This window comes from Pelecanus crispus, chromosome 4 (assembly GCF_030463565.1).
Source record: "Pelecanus crispus isolate bPelCri1 chromosome 4, bPelCri1.pri, whole genome shotgun sequence".
Taxonomy (NCBI): domain Eukaryota; kingdom Metazoa; phylum Chordata; class Aves; order Pelecaniformes; family Pelecanidae; genus Pelecanus; species Pelecanus crispus.
This window is the reverse complement of record NC_134646.1, coordinates 87321520-87338424: the sequence shown is the minus strand read 5'-3', so window position 1 is coordinate 87338424 and position 16905 is coordinate 87321520. Positions and strand designations below refer to the sequence as shown.

Here is a 16905-nt window from a genome sequence, read left to right as displayed (position 1 = left end):
CCGCTCCGCTCCGCTCCGCCGCGGCCATGCTGGGGCTGCCCCTCGCCCTGGGGCTGCTGCTGCTGCTGGCCCCCCCGCCGCCCCCCGCCCGGGCCGCGCCCCCCCGCAGCCCCCCCCACCCCCGGGGGCTGCCGGCCGCCCCCACCGAGCCCGGCCGCCCCGCCGCCGCGGGGATGGGCACGGCCGGGGGCACCGCGGGGGCTGCCCCGGGAGGCACCGCGACCGGACCCCCCAAAGGCACCGGGGCGGCCCCCCCGAGAGGCACGGCACCGAGACCCCCCCCAACCACGGCGGGACCCCCCAAAGGCACCGGGGCGGCCCCCCCCCGAGGCACGGCACCGAGACCCCCCCCAACCACGGCGGGACCCCCCAAAGGCACCGGGGCGGCCCCCCCCCGAGGCACGGCACCGAGACCCCCCCCAACCACGGCGGCCCCCCCGAGAGGCACGGCAGCGAGCCCCCCCAAAGGCACCACGGCGGGCCCCCCCAGAGGAGGCACCGGGGGGACCCCCCCGCAGGGCAGCGGGGCCAGCACCTCAAAAAGCGGCGCGGCGGGGGGGACCCCGGGCAGCGCAGCCCCCCCCAGCCCCGGCCCCCCCCAGCGCGGGCGGCTGGCGGGGGGGGGGCCCGGGGCCAGAGGTAGGAGCCGGGGGGTGCGGGGGGTTGGGGGTGCGTGAGGTGTGCGTGGGGGTGGCACACGCGTGTGCACGGCTCCCTCTGCGGGGGCGTGTGCGTGTGCACAGCTGGGCGTGTGCAGGGCTGGGGGGTGCAGGGATGGGGGGGTGCACAGCTGTGTGTGCAGGAATGTGTGTGCACGAGTGTGTGTGCACAGCTGTGTGTGCAGGAATGTGTGTGCACAAGTGTGTGTGTGCACAGCTGGGCGTGTGCAGGGATGGGGGGTGCAGGGATGGGGGGTGCACAGCTGTGTGTGCAGGAATGTGTGTGCACGAGTGTGTGTGCACAGCTGTGTGTGCAGGAATGTGTGTGCACGAGTGTGCGTGCACAGTTCTGCGTGTGCAGGGATGGGGGGTGCAGGGATGTGTGTGTGCACAGCTGTGTGTGCAGGAATGTGTGTGCACGAGTGTGCGTGCACAGTTCTGCGTGTGCAGGGATGGGGTGTGCAGGGATGTGTGTGTGCACAGCTGTGTGTGCAGGAATGTGTGTGCACGAGTGTGTGTGCGTGTGTGTGCACAGCTCTGTGCGTGTGCAGGGATGGGGGGCTGCAGGAATGTGTGTGCACAAGTGTGTGTGTGCACAGCTGGGCGTGTGCAGGGATGGGGGGTGCAGGGATGGGGGGTGCACAGCTGTGTGTGCAGGAATGTGTGTGCACGAGTGTGTGTGCACAGCTGTGTGTGCAGGAATGTGTGTGCACGAGTGTGTGTGCACAGTTCTGCGTGTGCAGGGATGGGGTGTGCAGGGATGTGTGTGTGCACAGCTGTGTGTGCAGGAATGTGTGTGCACGAGTGTGTGTGCGTGTGTGTGCACAGCTCTGTGCATGTGCAGGGATGGGGGGCTGCAGGAATGTGTGTGCACAAGTGTGTGTGTGCACAGCTCTGTGCATGTGCAGGGATGGGGGGGTGCAGGGATGGGGGGGTGCACAGCTGTGTCTGCACAGCTGTGTGTGCACGAGTGTGTGTGCGTGTGTGTGTGCACAGCGCTGTGCATGTGCAGGGATGAGGGTGTGCAGGAATGTGTGCACAAGTGTGTGTGTGCACAGCTGTGTGTGCAGGAATGTGTGTGCACGAGTGTGTGTGCACAGCTCTGTGCGTGTGCAGGGATAGGGGTGCAGGAATGTGTGTGCACAATGTGTGTGTGCACAGCTCTGCATGTGCAGGGATGGGGGTGTGCAGGGATGTGTGTGCACAAGTGTGTGTGTGTGCACAGCTGGGCGTGTGCAGGGATAGGGGAGTGCAGGGGGGTGTGTGGGCAGGAATGTGTGTGCACGAGTGTGTGTGTGTGTGCACAGCTCTCCATGTGCAGGGATGGGGGGTGTGCAGGGATGTGTGTGCACAAGTGTGTGTGTGCACAGCTCTGTGCATGTGCAGGGATGTGTGTGTGCACAATTGTGTGTGTGCGTGTGCACAGCTGGGCATGTGCAGGGATGGGGGGTGCAGGGATGTGTGTGTGCACAGCTGTGTGTGCAGGAATGTGTGTGCACAAGTGTGTGTGTGCACAGCTCTGTGCATGTGCAGGGATGTGTGTGTGCACAATTGTGTGTGTGCGTGTGCACAGCTGGGCGTGTGCAGGGATAGGGGGGTGCAGGGATGTGTGTGTGCACAGCTGTGCGTGCAGGAATGTGTGTGCACGAGTGTGTGTGCGTGTGTGTGCACAGTTCTGTGCGTGTGCAGGGATGGGGGTGTGCAGGGATGTGTGTGCACAATTATGTGTGTGTGTGTGCACAGCTGTGCATGCGCGGGGATGGGGGTGTGCATATGGCTGTGTGTGCAGGAATGTGTGTGCACAACTGTGTTCACGGCTGTGTGTGCAGGGATGTGTGCACAACTCTGTGTGTGTGCAGGGGTGTATGTGTGCAGGAATGTGTGTGCACAATTGCGTGTGTAGAGGTGTGTGTGCACAACTCGGTGCATGTGCAGGGATGGGGTGTCTGTGCACTAGTGTGTGTGTGCACAGCTCTGTGTACAGGGGGGGTGTGTGCGCACAACTGTGTGCAGAGGAATGTGTGTGCACAAGTGTGTCCATGCAGGGATGTGTGTGCACAACTGTTGTGTGTGCACAGCTCCATGTGCAGGGGTGGGTGTGTGCAGGAATGTGTGTGCACAACTGTGTGCACATGGTTGTGCAGGGAATATGTGTGCACAACTGTGTGTGCAGGGATGTGTGCGCACAACTCTGTGCGTGTCCAGGGATGTGTGTGCGCACAACTGTGCACAGAGGAATGTGTGTGCACAGCTGTGTGCAGGGACGTGTGTGTGCAGGGAATGTGTGTGCACAATTGCGTGCAGGGAGGTATGTGCACAACTGTGTGTGCAGGGATGCATGTGCAGGGATGTGCACAGAGGAATGTGTGTGCACAACTGTGTGTGCAGGGATCTGTGCACAATTGTGTGTGTGTAGAGGTGTGTGCAGGGACATGTGTGCACAACTGTATGCATGGCTATGTGTGCGCAGGGATGTGTGTGCACAAGGGTGTCTGTGGAGGGGAGTGGCTTGAAGTGTGTGTGCACAGGGGTGCATGTGCACACGTGTGTGTTTGGCTGGGTGAGCGTGTGCGCGCACGCAATATAGACGTGTGTGTGTGCATCAGCGTGTGTGAGCGTGCATGCTGTGTGCACGCGTGTGCCTGCATTTGTGCAGTTTCTGCCTGCACGTGACTTGGGTTTGTGTTTGTGCAGCGTGCGCACACACGGGCAGATGTGTGCGCGCACGCATGCGTGTGCACGCGTGTCCATGCGTGTGCTGGGGGCCGTGCACACCTCGGGGGCTGTGCCGCAGCCTGTGTGGGGTGAGGGGGTGCCCCAGGGCGTCCCTGTGAGGGCTGGGGGCCGTGCGCGGGGAGGGGGCAATGGGGTGCAATGGTGCGGGGGTCCCCAAGGGCTCCTGCCCTGGGGTGCTGCATGGGTGGCCCCGGACCCCACCCCCCCGGGGGTCCCTTTCCCCGTCCCCAGCCCCGGCGCCCAGGAAGAAGCTGGTGCGGGTTAAAGTCGTGAAGAAGAAAGTGGTGAAGAAGAAGCCGAAGGCTCCGGCCAAGGACGCGGCTGCTCCGGCCAAGGACGCGGCTGCTCCGCAGGAGCCTCGTACGTACGCTGAGTGCTGGGGCCAGCGGGGCTGCACAGGCACGCACACGCGTGTGCGCACGCCTCCGCGCCATGCGCACACCTCCATGCCGTGCACGCACACCGAGTCCGGCGTGAGCCGGGTGCTCGGCGCCGGGGTGCACACCCACGCACCTCGGCATGTGCACCCACGCATGCGGGGAAGGGTCTCGGCTCTTCCACCACGCTCGGGGCGGGCACAACCACCGCCCCGGCCAGGCACGTGCAGCTCCGGCGCCGTCACGCGTGCACACCCTGCGCACGCACAGCTGTCACCCTGTGCACGCGCCCTGCGTGTGATGGCACGGAAACACTGCAAACTGTGCACACAGGTGCACGCACGCACGCGTGTGCGGCCACGCACCCAGCGCGCCGTGGGGATGGGGGACGCTCGCAGCGCTCCCCCCAACACCGCTGCTGTCCTCCCTGCCCCTCTGCGTGACAGGGAGCAGGGTTAGCGTGGTGCAGAGCAGGGTTAGCGTGACGCAGAGCAGGGTTAGCATGACGCAGAGCAGGGTTTGCATGATGCAGAGCAGGGTTTGCATGACACAGAGGTTTGCCCTGGCTGTGGTCGCGGCCGCGGGGCCCGGCTGCATTCCTGCGCTGGGGGCTGGAGCTTGGCGTCTCGCCCCCGCGTTTGGGTCTGGATCGGCAGAGCCTGGGAGCGGGGCCGGGGTGGGCGGCGGGCAGGGACCCAGAGCGGGCAAGGCTGCTGCGCCTCGCTGGGTGGGCGCATGTCCTGCGGCACAGCGCGGTGCGGCACAGGACCTGCCAGGTATTGCCCCTGGGCACACGGAGAGGGGCACAGGGTGGGGGTGGCCCCGAAGGAGGGACCCCTGCGCAGGGGCAGCCATGCATGGGGGTCTCTGAGTGAGCCCGGCCCCCTCTGCTCTGCCCCCAGAGTGTCCCCCCCTGGGGCTGGAGTCCCTGCGGGTGCTGGACTCCCAGCTCCGAGCCTCCAGCGACAAGCGCTACGGCCTGGGCGCCCACCGCGGGCGCCTCAACATCCAGGTAGGACGCGCAGCGTGTGCGTGGCGTGCGCACGGTGTAGATATGACGTGCATGGCATGTGTGTTGTTAACGGCACGTGCATGGTGTGGCTGCTGTTTGCACGGCATGTGCATGGCGTGGCATGTGTGCACTGCGTGCGTGGGGTGTGCATGGAGTGTGTGCGATGTTTGCGTGGCATGTAGTGCATGGCGTGTGTATGGCGTGTGCATGGCACACGTGTAGCAGGGGCTCTCCAGCATGGACCCCTCCAGCCTCGCCATGGCCGGTGGCAGCCAGGCCTGCCGGTGGTGCCGGCTTCATCTGCACGTTGGACCATGGCCCCTCGAAGGGTCCCGTTAAACCTGGGTCTCGGTCCCCCGACCAAGCGGTGCCGTGCCACTCCGAGCGCTGTGCCGGTGCCAGTGCCGTGCCACTGCCACGTGGGCACAGCTCCTCGCGGGACCATTGGGGCTGGGGGCACGCGGGCGGTGGGGACGTGCCCCGGGCAGAGCCCCGCATCCCCCATCCCTGACTGCCCCCCCACAGTCGGGGCTCTACGATGGGGACTTCTACGATGGCGGCTGGTGCGCGGGGCAGGAGGACACGGAGCAGTGGCTGGAGGTGGATGCCCGCGGGCTCACCAACTTCACCGGCGTCATCACGCAGGGGCTCAACTCCATCTGGACGTAAGGCACCGGGCAGGGCCAGCCCCAGGGGTCTGGGCGGGGGGCCGGGACCCTGCTGACCCTCTCCCCCACGCAGGTACGACTGGGTGACATCCTACAAAGTCCAGGTCAGCAACGACACGCACACGTGGCAACCGTGTCGCAACGGCACCGAGGAGGCGGTAGGTGCCCGTGGGGAGCAGCCCCGGGCAGGAGTGGTGGGATCGGGGACACCGCTGGCACCCACAGCCCACCCGGCTCCCCGGGCAGAGCGAGGGCACGGGGGCTTAACTGTGCCGGGGGGGTTAACCGTGCCGGGGAGGGGGTTAACGGTGCCAGCTGGCGCTGGGCTGCAAGCCGGCTCTGTTGCCTTTGGCCTCCCCACCCGTGGGCATCCTCCAGCGCTTCCCCCGGGCACCAGGCACAAAGGCTGCTTGTCCCCAGCTGCCGCCCCGGCCGCCTGCCAGGCCCCCCCGGTGCACACGTGTGAGCGCGGTGGGGGCACACGCGGGTGTGCGTGGCACTGTGTGGCGCTGCCAGCTGTGCCCAAAGGCGAACACGGCAGCCTGGTGCTCGGGGCACGCAGGGTCATGTGTGTGCGCGAGGATGGAGGGGGTGTGCAAGCACCCCGGGGTGTGCACGCATGTGTGCAGGGAGGCGTGCGACGTGGGGGCTGCCAGAGCCGGCCACGCTGCTCCCACGGCCAGCCCAAGTACCAGCGCTTGGGGTCCCTGTGCCAGCGCTTTGCCAGGGCAGGTCTGGGGATCCCTGTGCCAGGGCTGTGCCAGGGCCAGGTTTGGGGATCCCTGTGCCAGGGACAGGTTTGGGGATCCCTGTGCCAGGGCTGTGCCAGGGACAGGTTTGGGGATCCCTGTGCCAGGAACGGGTCTGGGGGTCCCTGTGCCAGGGCTGTGCCAGGGACAGGTTTGGGGATCCCTGTGCCAGGGCTGTGCCAGGGACAGGTTTGGGGATCCCTGTGCCAGGAACGGGTCTGGGAGTCCCTGTGCCAGGGCTGTGCCAGGGACAGGTTTGGGGATCCCTGTGCCAGGGCCAGGTTTGGGGGTCCCTGTGCCAGGGCTGTGCCAGGGCCAGGTTTGGGGATCCCTGTGCCAGGGCCAGGTTTGGAGGTCCCTGTGCCAGCGCTGTGCCAGGGACGGGTTTGGGGATCCCTGTGCCAGGAACGGGTCTGGGGGTCCCTGTGCTCATTCCTGGGAACTGTGCAGGGGACCGTCCCCTCTGGGTGCTGGGGTGGCGGGTTTGGGGGGCAGAGCAGCGTGGGCACTGTGGGGGCTCTGGTTCCTGGGAGGTGCTGGGCTTAGCCCCCTCCCCCCCCCCCCCCCCCCCCCGCCCCACAGCCGTGTGTCTGCTCCTCATTAGGGGCTGGAGGGGGGCCAGGGGAGGCCAGGACCCAGGCGGCTGCAGCGCCTGTAACCCTTCGGGCCCCAGTGAGCGGCTCTGCTGCAGCCCCCCCATCCCTGCGGCCCCCGGCTGGGTCCCCTCCCAGCACAGGGACCTGCAGGGGCTGCGTCTGTCCCCCCGCCAGGTCTTCCCTGGCAACAAGGACCCCGAGACGCCGGTGCTCAACCTGCTGCCCTCACCGGTGGTGGCACGCTACCTGCGCATCAACCCCCAGACCTGGTTCCCGAATGGCACGATCTGCCTGCGGGCAGAGGTCCTGGGCTGCCCGCTGCCTGGTGGGTGCCCGCTGCCTGCTGCCCACCACCCCTCGCCTCGACCCGCAAGCGCCCAGGACAGGCACGCTCTGCCGGGGCCGTCCATGGAGTTGGGGTCCGGGCTGTTCCCACATCCCAGGATCTCTGACCGTGTCTCCCCTTTGCCCCCTCTGTGCCCGTTCGTCTCCTCACAGACCCAAACAACATCTACTCCTGGCACAGCCAGCCCCTGCCCACCGATAAGCTGGATTTCCGCCATCACAACTACAAGGAGATGAGAAAGGTGCCCTCCCTGCAGCTCCGGCATGGGGCAGGGGGTCTCTGCACCCCTGGGGGCACCCCAGCATGGTGCAGGGGGTCTCTGCACCCCTGGGGTACCCCAGGACCCTGACCCAGAGCGCTGTGCCCTCCCCAGCTGATGAAGCGGGTGAACGATGAGTGCCCCGACATCACCCGTGTCTACAGCATCGGGAAGAGCTACCTGGGCCTCAAGATGTACGTCATGGAGATCTCTGACAACCCCGGGCAGCACGAAGTGGGTAGGTGCCCTGTGGCTCCGCGGCAGGGAGGGGAGGTGACAGCTGGGGTGGCCAGGGACGCCCAGGCTGGCGCAGGATGGGGCCGGGGTGGCCGGGGACGCCCAGGCTGGCGCAGGATGGGGCCGGGGTGGCCGGGGACGCCCAGGCTGGTGCAGGACGGGGCTGGGGTGGCCGGGGACGCCCAGGCTGGTGCAGGACGGGGCCGGGGTGGCCGGGGACGCCCAGGCTGGCGCAGGACGGGGCCGGGGTGGCCGGGGACGCCCAGGCTGGTGCAGGACGGGGCCGGGGTGGCCGGGGACGCCCAGGCTGGCGCAGGATGGGGCCGGGGTGGCCGGGGACGCCCAGGCTGGCGCAGGATGGGGCCGGGGTGGCCGGGGACGCCCAGGCTGGCGCAGGACGGGGCCGGGGTGGCCGGGGACGCCCAGGCTGGCGCAGGACGGGGCTGGGGTGGCCGGGGACGCCCAGGCTGGTGCAGGACGGGGCCGGGGTGGCCGGGGACGCCCAGGCTGGCGCAGGATGGGGCCGGGGTGGCCGGGGACGCCCAGGCTGGTGCAGGACGGGGCCGGGGTGGCCGGGGACGCCCAGGCTGGCGCAGGACGGGGACGGGATGGCCGGGGACGGGATGGCTGGGGACGGGATGGCCGGGGATGCCCAGGCTGGTGCAGGATGGGGCTGGGGTGGCTGGGGATGCCCAGGCTGGCACGGGGCATAGAGGACCAGAGTGGCCGGGGCCCTCGCTTCCACTGCACGCTGTGCCCAGCAGGCGAGCCGGAGTTCCGCTACGTGGCGGGGATGCACGGCAATGAGGTGCTGGGCCGGGAGCTGCTGCTCAACCTGATGGAGTACCTGTGCCAGGAGTTTCGGCTGGGCAACCCTCGCGTGGTGCAGCTGGTCACCGAGACCCGCATCCACCTCCTGCCCTCCATGAACCCTGATGGCTACGAGACCGCCTACAAGCTGGTAGGGTCGGGCTGCCCGGCCCTGGGGTGCTGAGCACCGACCTGCCGTGGGGCCGTCCCGGCGCCAGTCCCCAGTGACCCCATCCCCTGGCAGGGCTCGGAGCTGTCGGGCTGGGCCATGGGCCGCTGGACCTATGAGGGCATCGACCTCAACCACAACTTTGCCGACCTCAACACGGCGCTGTGGGACGCCGAGGACAACGACCTGGTGCCCCACGAGTTCCCCAACCACTACATCCCCATCCCCGAGTACTACACCTTCGCCAACGCCACGGTGAGCCCGGCCCCGTGGGGGGTTCACCGCCGGGACCCATCACAGCCCCCTCTGACGCGGGGTCCCCCCAGGTGGCCCCCGAGACACGGGCGGTGATCGACTGGATGCAGCGGTACCCCTTCGTGCTGAGCGCCAACCTGCATGGGGGGGAGCTGGTGGTCACCTACCCCTTCGACATGACCCGCACCTACTGGAAGGCGCAGGAGCTGACCCCCACCGCCGATGATGGGGTCTTCCGCTGGCTGGCCACTGTCTACGCCACCTCCAACTTGGCCATGGCCAGCGAGGAGCGGCGCCTCTGCCACTACGACGACTTCACCCGCTTCGGCAACATCATCAACGGGGCCAACTGGCACACGGTGCCCGGCAGTGAGTAGGGAGCCGGGGTGGGGTGGGGTGGGGGGAGCCAGGGACCCCCCTGACTCTCCCCCCCGTCCTGTGCAGGCATGAATGACTTCAGCTACCTGCACACCAACTGCTTTGAGATCACGGTGGAGCTTTCCTGCGACAAGTTCCCGCACGCCTCTGAGCTGCCGGCTGAGTGGGAGAACAACCGGGAGTCCCTGCTGCTCTACATGGAGCAGGTCGGGGACGGGGACCCCCCAGGTGGCACCGAGGGGTTGGGCTTTCGGCAGGGGCGGAGCAGATGGCAGCAGGACATGGCTCGGGGGTCCCCAAACACCCCCAAGGCTCCATGTCCCCCCACGCCCTCCCATGGGCACCTTCACAGGCAGGGAGCGTGGGCTCGGCATGCAAGGCGCATGTGCGACCTGCAGCGTGTGTGTGCACCGTGCGGGGGGGTGTGTGCCCCCGTGCCCAGGGCAGGCGTGTGCCACGCGCCATGCAGACGTGCACCCGTGCAGACGTGCACCCCACGTCTGTGCAGCCTGCAGGGTGCCCGTGCACACGTGCGGCAGGTGTGTGAGCACGGGACGCATGTACTCTGTGCAAGGCTTCATGCGTGCAGGGTGCGTGTGCCTGGTGTGCCAGTGCCGCCCGTAGCGTGCCTGTGCTGTGGGTGTGCGCTGCCTGCCGCGTGTGCCGTGGCGCCGTGTCCCACACTGGGGTCTGGGCACAAACAGCACCAGGTGTGGCTGAGGGTGGCATGCGTGGGTGTGCACACACACACGTGTGTGTGCACATGTGTGCCACCTGCACGCCTGCCCTGCTGACACCCGCTCCGGCCCGTGGTCCCCAGGTGCACCGTGGTATTAAGGGGGTGGTTCGGGACAGAGACACGGAGCAGGGCATCGCCAACGCCATCATCTCTGTGGATGGCATCAACCACGACATCCGGACGGGTACGGTGGGATGGGGATGGGGAGCGGGCTGGGAAGGGGATGGGGATGGGATGGGATTGGAGATGGGATAGGGTTGGGGACAGGGATGGAAATAGGATTAGGCTGGGAATGGGGATGGGGACAGGAATGGGATTGGGGATGGAGATGGGGAGGGAATGGGGATGGGGTAGAGAGGGGATGGCGATGGGAATGGGATGAGGTTGGGAATGGGGATGGGATGGGGACAGGAATGGGGATGGGGACAGGAATGGGCATGGGATAGGTTGGGATGGAGTTGGGGATGGGATGGGGACAGGAAGGGATTGGAGATGGGCGTACGGTGGGGATGGAAATACAATTAGGTTGGGAATGGACATGGGATAGGAACAGGAATGGGATTGGGGATAGGAACAGGAATGGGCATGGGATCGGCATGGGAATGGGGTGACGATGCGGACAGGAACAGGACTGAGGATGTGCATGGCAATGGGAATGGGGACAGGGCTGGGGATGGTGATAGGTGTGTGGCAGCACCAAAGCCCCACGGGGCGCCTGACCCATGCCCCGCTGTCACAGCCTTTGACGGGGACTACTGGCGGCTGCTGAACCCGGGGGAGTACGAGGTGACGGCGCGGGCTGAGGGTTACGAGGCGGCCACGCAGCCGTGCCACGTCTCCTACGAGAACGTGCCCACCCCCTGCAGCTTCCGCCTGGCCCGGGTGCGGCGGCAGCGGCTGCGGGGACGGCTGCCCTCTGGGACCCGCCAGCTCCCCGACCTGCAGCTGCGGCTGCGGCGCCAGCGCCTGCGCCGCCTGCGCGCCCACCGCCGCGCGCCGTGACTGGGGGACTGGAGCCTGCGCCGGCGGCGGGGCCGGGAAGGCGCGGGGGTCTGCGGGGGGCCGGATCTGGAGCGGGTGCTCCCTGCGTCGCCGCTGTGCGGGACGCCTACCAGTAAAGATGGACTTTAGTAAAGCCTTTGACGCCGTCTCCCACAGCATTCTCCTAGGGAAGCTGGCGGCTCATGGCCCAGGCAGGTGTGCTCTGCGCTGGGTACGAAACTGGTTGGGTGGCCGAGCCCAGAGAGTAGCGGTGAATGGAGTTAAATCCAGCTGGCGACCGGTCATGAGCGGTGTTCCCCAGGGCTTGGTTTTGGGGCCAGCCTGGGTTAATATCTTTATCAGTGATCTGGATGAGGGGATCGAGTGCACCCTCAGTAAATTTGCAGATGACACCTAGCTGGGTGGGAGTGTCGATCTGCTGGAGGGTAGGATGGCCCTGCAGAGGGACCTGGACAGGCTGGACCGATGGGCCGAGGCCAACTGTGTGAGGTTCAACAAGGCCAAGTGCCGGGGCCTGCACTTGGCTCACAACAACCCCATGCAGCGCTGCAGGCTGGGGGAAGAGTGGCTGGAAAGCTGCCTGGCCGAAAAGGAGCTGGGGGTGTTGGTCGACAGCGGCTGAACATGAGCCAGCAGTGTGCCCAGGTGGCCAAGAAGGCCAACAGCATCCCGGCTTGTATCAGGAATAGCGTGGCCAGCAGGAGCAGGGCAGGGATCATCCCCCTGTGCTCGGCACCCTTGAGGCTGCACCTGGAATGCTGTGTCCAGTTTTGGGCCCCTCAGCACAAGAAGGACATTGGGGTGCTGGAGCGTGTCCAGAGAAGGGCAGCGGAGCTGGGGCAGGGTCTGGAGCACAGGGCTGGTGGGGAGCGGCTGAGGGAGCTGGGGGTGTTCAGCCTGGAGAAGAGGAGGCTGAGGGGAGACCTGATCACTCTGCAGCTCCTGGCAGGAGGGGGCAGGAGGGGGGTCGGGCTCTTCTCCCAAGGAACAAGCGATAGGAAGAGAGGAAATGGCATCAAGTTGCATCAGGGGAGGTTCAGATTGCATATTAGAAAAAATTCTTTTACGGAAAGGGTGGTCAAGCATTGGAACAGGCTGCCCAGAGAGGTGGGGGAGTCCCAGGTGTTCAAAAGACAGGTAGACGAGGCACTTTGGGACATGGTTTAATAGGCTTGGTGGTGTTGGGTTGACGGTTGGACTGATGATGTTAGAGATCCTTTCCAAACTTAGTGACTCCTAGTTTTACTTTCATTAAAAAAAAAAATCCAGCCACCAAGCCAGGACACATGAGATTAATTATTACTTTAGCTTAACTGGTTTAGTGGTGGACTTGGTAGTGTTAGGTTAATGGTTGGACTGGATGATCTTAAAGGTCTTTTCCAACTTAAATGATTCTAAGTGCTGCCAAATGAGGCTTTGCTGTGCTAGGGTGCTCCCTCCCCGCCTCTCTCTGCTGCAGGCACCCAAGGGGGGCCCTCGCATGCTCCTAGGGACGCCTTGGCCAGCCAAAACACTGCCATTGCCCTCGCGGCATTGACAACATTCCACCAATGCCCAGGACACGCAATGGCTCCCCACACCCGGCCACAGGGAAGAGCGCACAGTAGCCATCTCTTTCCCTTTGCCCAATTTCCAAAAGAATTGCTCACACACACAACAAGTTGATGGAAACACGCAATTTCTATTTGCCTAAGGCAGGGCAACCGCTCCTCCACTCTTGGTACTTTTGGCCTTCCTTTGCTTTCTCCTTTTTAAACATAAGCTCTGTATCCCAACCCATCTCCATGGCCCAGCCCATCTCCACGACCAGCCTATCTCCATGGCCCCAACCCATTTCCATGTCCTCAGGAGGACAGGGAACCTGCTCCCCTTCTTTCTTTCCCAGGGCCTGCGAGCCTTGGCCACCTGAGCCAGCGCTCAGAGCCACAAAGGGACTAGTGTGCCAGTTTTAGTCCACTTGCCCTTGACTAGGGTCATCTCTGTTAGGTCATGCACGGAGGAAATTAGAAAGGCAAAAGCCCAGCAAGAAGTTAATCTGGCCAATGCTGTAAAAGATAATAAAAAATGCTTTTACGAGTACATCAGCAATAAAAGGAGAGCCAAGGAGGATCTCCATCCTTTGCTGGATGTGGGGGGGAACATTGTCACCAAGGACGAGGAAAAGGCTGAGGTACTTAACGCCTTCTTTGCCTCTGTGTTTAACAGCCAGACTGGTCATCCCCAGGGTACTCAGGCCCCTGAGCTAGAGGATAGGGACGGGGACCAGAATGGAGCCCTCATAGTCCAGGAGGAAGCAGTTAATGACCTGCTGTGCCACCTGGATGCTCACAAGTCTATGGGGCCAGATGGGATCCACCTGAGAGTACTGAGGGAGCTGGCAGAGGAGCTCACCAAGCCACTTTCCATCATCTATCAGCAGTCCTGGTTAACAGGGGAGGTCCCTGATGACTGGAGGCTTGCCAATGTGACGCCCATCTACAAGAAGGGCCGGAAGGAGGACCTGGGGAACTACAGGCCTGTCAGCCTGACCTTGGTGCCAGGAAAGATTATGGAGAGGTTCATCTTGAGTGAACTCAACAGGCAAGCGCAGGTCAACCAGGAGATCAGGCCCAGCCAGCATGGGTTCATGAAAGGCAGGTCCTGCTTGACCAACCTGATCTCCTTTTATGACCTGGTGACATCCCTGGTAGATGATGGAAAGGCTGTGGATGTCGTTTACCTGGACTTTAGCAAAGCCTTTGACACCGTCTCCCATAATATTGTCCTTGGGAAGCTGGCAGCTCATGGCTTGGATGGGCGTAGTCTTCACTGGGTAAAAAACTGTTCGGGTGGCCGAGCCCAGAGAGTAGCGGTGAATGGAGTTAAGTCCAGTTGGCAGCCGGTCACGAGTGGTGTTCCCCCGGGCTCTGTTTTGGGGCCAGCCTTGGTTAATATCTTTATCGATGATCTGGATGAGGGGATCGAGTGTACCCTCAGGAAGTTTGCAGACGACAACAAACTGGGTGGGAGTGTCGATCTGCTGGAGGGTAGGATGGCCCTGCAGAGGGACCTGGACAGGCTGGACCGATGGGCCGAGGCCAACTGTGTGAGCTTTAACAAGGCCAAGTGCCGGGGCCTGCACTTGGCTCACAACAACCCCATGCAGCGCTGCAGGCTGGGGGAAGAGTGGCTGGAAAGCTGCCTGGCCGAAAAGGAGCTGGGGGTGTTGGTCGACAGCGGCTGAACATGAGCCAGCAGTGTGCCCAGGTGGCCAAGAAGGCCAACAGCATCCTGGCTTGTGTCAGGAACGCTGTGGCCAGCAGGAGCAGGGAGGAGATTGTCCTCCTGTACTCGGCTCTGGTGAGGCCGCACCTGGAATCCTGTGTCCAGTTTTGGGCTCCTCAAAACGATTCTAGGATTCTATCTCTTCCTTTTTGGCGTGCTCTCTGCACCACCAGCACACGTCTCCAGGGATGGAGATGCTCCAGCCTGACGGCTCCTCTGCTGCCTCTCACCCCCAGCTCAATGTCCCAGCCCACCTCCACGTCCCCTGCCTCTGTCCACGTCCCAGCCCATCTCCACATCCCAGCCCATCTCCACGTCCCGGCCCACCTCCACATCCCAGCCCATCTTCACATCCCAGCCCATCTCCACGTCCCGGCCCACCTCCACATCCCAGCCCATCTCCATGCGTCCTGGACACTGGTGCCCTCCCTGAGGGAGCAGTGGCGGCTCCTGTGCTATCCCCAGGGATTTGGGGCCATGGAGGCACCCAAGGGTGGCCCTGAGCAGCCAGGCAGGTGCCACCTGCCAGACAAGCCCTCACCACTCGCGACAAGCAGCCTGCTCCTTCCCCTGCTCCCGTGACCACCACCATGGGGAGCCATGGATGCCGCGCGCTGCCGGGCGGCACCGTGGTGACATTGTGATGTCACTGATGACATCGGCGCTGACACGTGCCCGCATCACAAAGGGCCTCGCCCAGGCACCCCTATAAAAGGGAGACGGGGGCACAGAGCCTCGGCCCCCGGCACGACAGGGCGGCCCCAAACACACCAGGCCACACCACCATGGCCCGGTCCCAGTGCAGCAGGAGCCGCAGCAGGAGCCGGCGCCACAGCCGCACTGTGCACTGGCACCAGAGCCGCCGTCGTCGCCGGCATGGAGGGAGCCCACGCCGGCCCGGGGCAAGCAGCCGCCGGTACAGGAGCCGCCGGCGCCGTGGGACACGCAGCCGCCGCCGCTGAGCTGACCCCAGCACTGGGCGCCTGCGGAGCCAGCGTCCCCGACAGCCCCGGTCACCACCGCCTCCACACCACCGCACCACCGCGGCCATGGCTCCAATAAAGCTGGAATGACTATATGATGGGTGTGCGTCTCCCTCGTGTCCGCCTGCGCCGGCTCTGTGTCCCCGGGGGTTGTGTCCCATGGGAGGGTGTTGGCGTGTGCTGGAGCACTGTGTCCATGGGTGGGCGTCCATGTGTGCTGGGGCTGTGTGTCCCATGCCTGCGCAGTTCCAGGACCAGCACACATCTCCGGGGATGGAGATGCCCAAGCCTGCCTGCTCCTGGGCTGGCTCTCACCCCTTTCTCCACATCCCAGACCATCACCATATCCCAACCCATCTCTACGGACCCAACCTATCTCTACATCCCCAATGCATCTCCATGTCCCAGCCCATCTCCATGGCCCCAACCCATCTCTACATCCCCAATGCATCTCCATGTCCCAGCCCATCTCCACGGCCCAGCCCATCTCTACATCCCCAACCCATCTCCACGGCCCCAGCCCATCTCCATGTCCCCAACCCATCTCCATGGCCCCCACCCATCTCCATGTCCCCTGCCTATCTCCAAGTCCTAGCCCATCTCCACGGCCCCGGCCCATCTCCATGTCCTCAGCCCCTCATGGCGCGCTGCAAAGGCCCTTGCAGCTGCCCTTGGTCCTGGCAGCCCCGCAGGGACATGACATGACACGAGGCTGTGCTCCACACCAATGTCATCTCCCTCCCGTGGAACCGTAAAGCTGCCCTTTCCCTAGGCAGGAGCCCTTGCTTAAACGTATTGCACTTCCCGCAGACAGGAAGAGGACCGCCACAACGCTCCCCGAGGCTCTGCCGCTCCCGAGCTGGGGGGAATGGCAGCGCCCTGACCCATGGGAGCAAGGCAGCCTGCCAGCAAGGCTCTGGAGACGAGATGGGGCACCAGCACCCCTGCCCTTTTACAAAGGAGGGAAAGGACATGCAACAGGAAGATAGGAAAGGCCCTTTTTTATTCCAGAAAGAAAGAAAGACAGACGCTAAAACCGGCATGTTGCTTTTGTCCCCATCTTTCACAAACCAAGAGGCACTGGTAGCGCGCCAGGAAAACGTAGCGCACGCAGCGGTGTTTTTTCAGCGGCTCTTCAAGTAGTTGGTCACCTTGGCTGCTTTCTAAGTAGTCTGCCGTTGCTTTGTGTTGCTTTGGGCAAGAGTCGCCACGTCTTCGCAATGTGTCCCCAGCTGGGTCCTGAGCCCTGCCGTGACCATTGGCCCCGCGGCCTCTCGCGGCTCTGCCCCCGGCTCCGGCCCCGCGGGCAGCGTTTGCCCACCCCCCAGGCCAGGGAGGGGGCATTTCCCCCCTCAGCTGCCCCACACACAGCTCAGGCTGGGCATCTGCCCCTGGGCGCGGCATTTACACCTGCGCAGGGGAGATCTGCCCCTGGGGGGGATCTCTGCCCCAAGGCCTGTCTGCCCCGGGGGCTATCTATCTGCCCCTGGACAGGGCGGCCGCACCTGGCCAGGGGGCATTTGCCCCGCGCAGAACATTTGCCCGTGGCGGGCTAGCTGCCCCTGGCGAGACATTCACCCCTGCGGGCTTTCTGCACACGGGGGCACGGCAAGGAACTTGACCGGGCCCGCAACCGGCAGCCTTAGGCCTGCCCAGGCTGGTAGCG

The 16905-nt window shown here is 64.7% G+C and overlaps 1 protein-coding gene across 1 annotated transcript; it reads left to right on the top strand.

The window, feature by feature from the left end:
* Nucleotides 1-26: 26 nt before the first annotated feature.
* CPXM1 (carboxypeptidase X, M14 family member 1) lies at nucleotides 27-10992 on the top strand. The gene is made up of 15 exons (XM_075708851.1): nucleotides 27-399; nucleotides 445-639; nucleotides 3627-3755; nucleotides 4675-4784; nucleotides 5310-5449; nucleotides 5526-5610; nucleotides 6972-7122; nucleotides 7296-7384; nucleotides 7517-7640; nucleotides 8404-8600; nucleotides 8694-8873; nucleotides 8945-9242; nucleotides 9318-9457; nucleotides 10072-10174; nucleotides 10730-10992. The coding sequence occupies exons 1-15, from the start codon at nucleotides 27-29 to the stop codon at nucleotides 10990-10992; spliced, it is 2577 nt and encodes an 858-aa protein (XP_075564966.1).
* Nucleotides 10993-16905: the final 5913 nt, after the last annotated feature.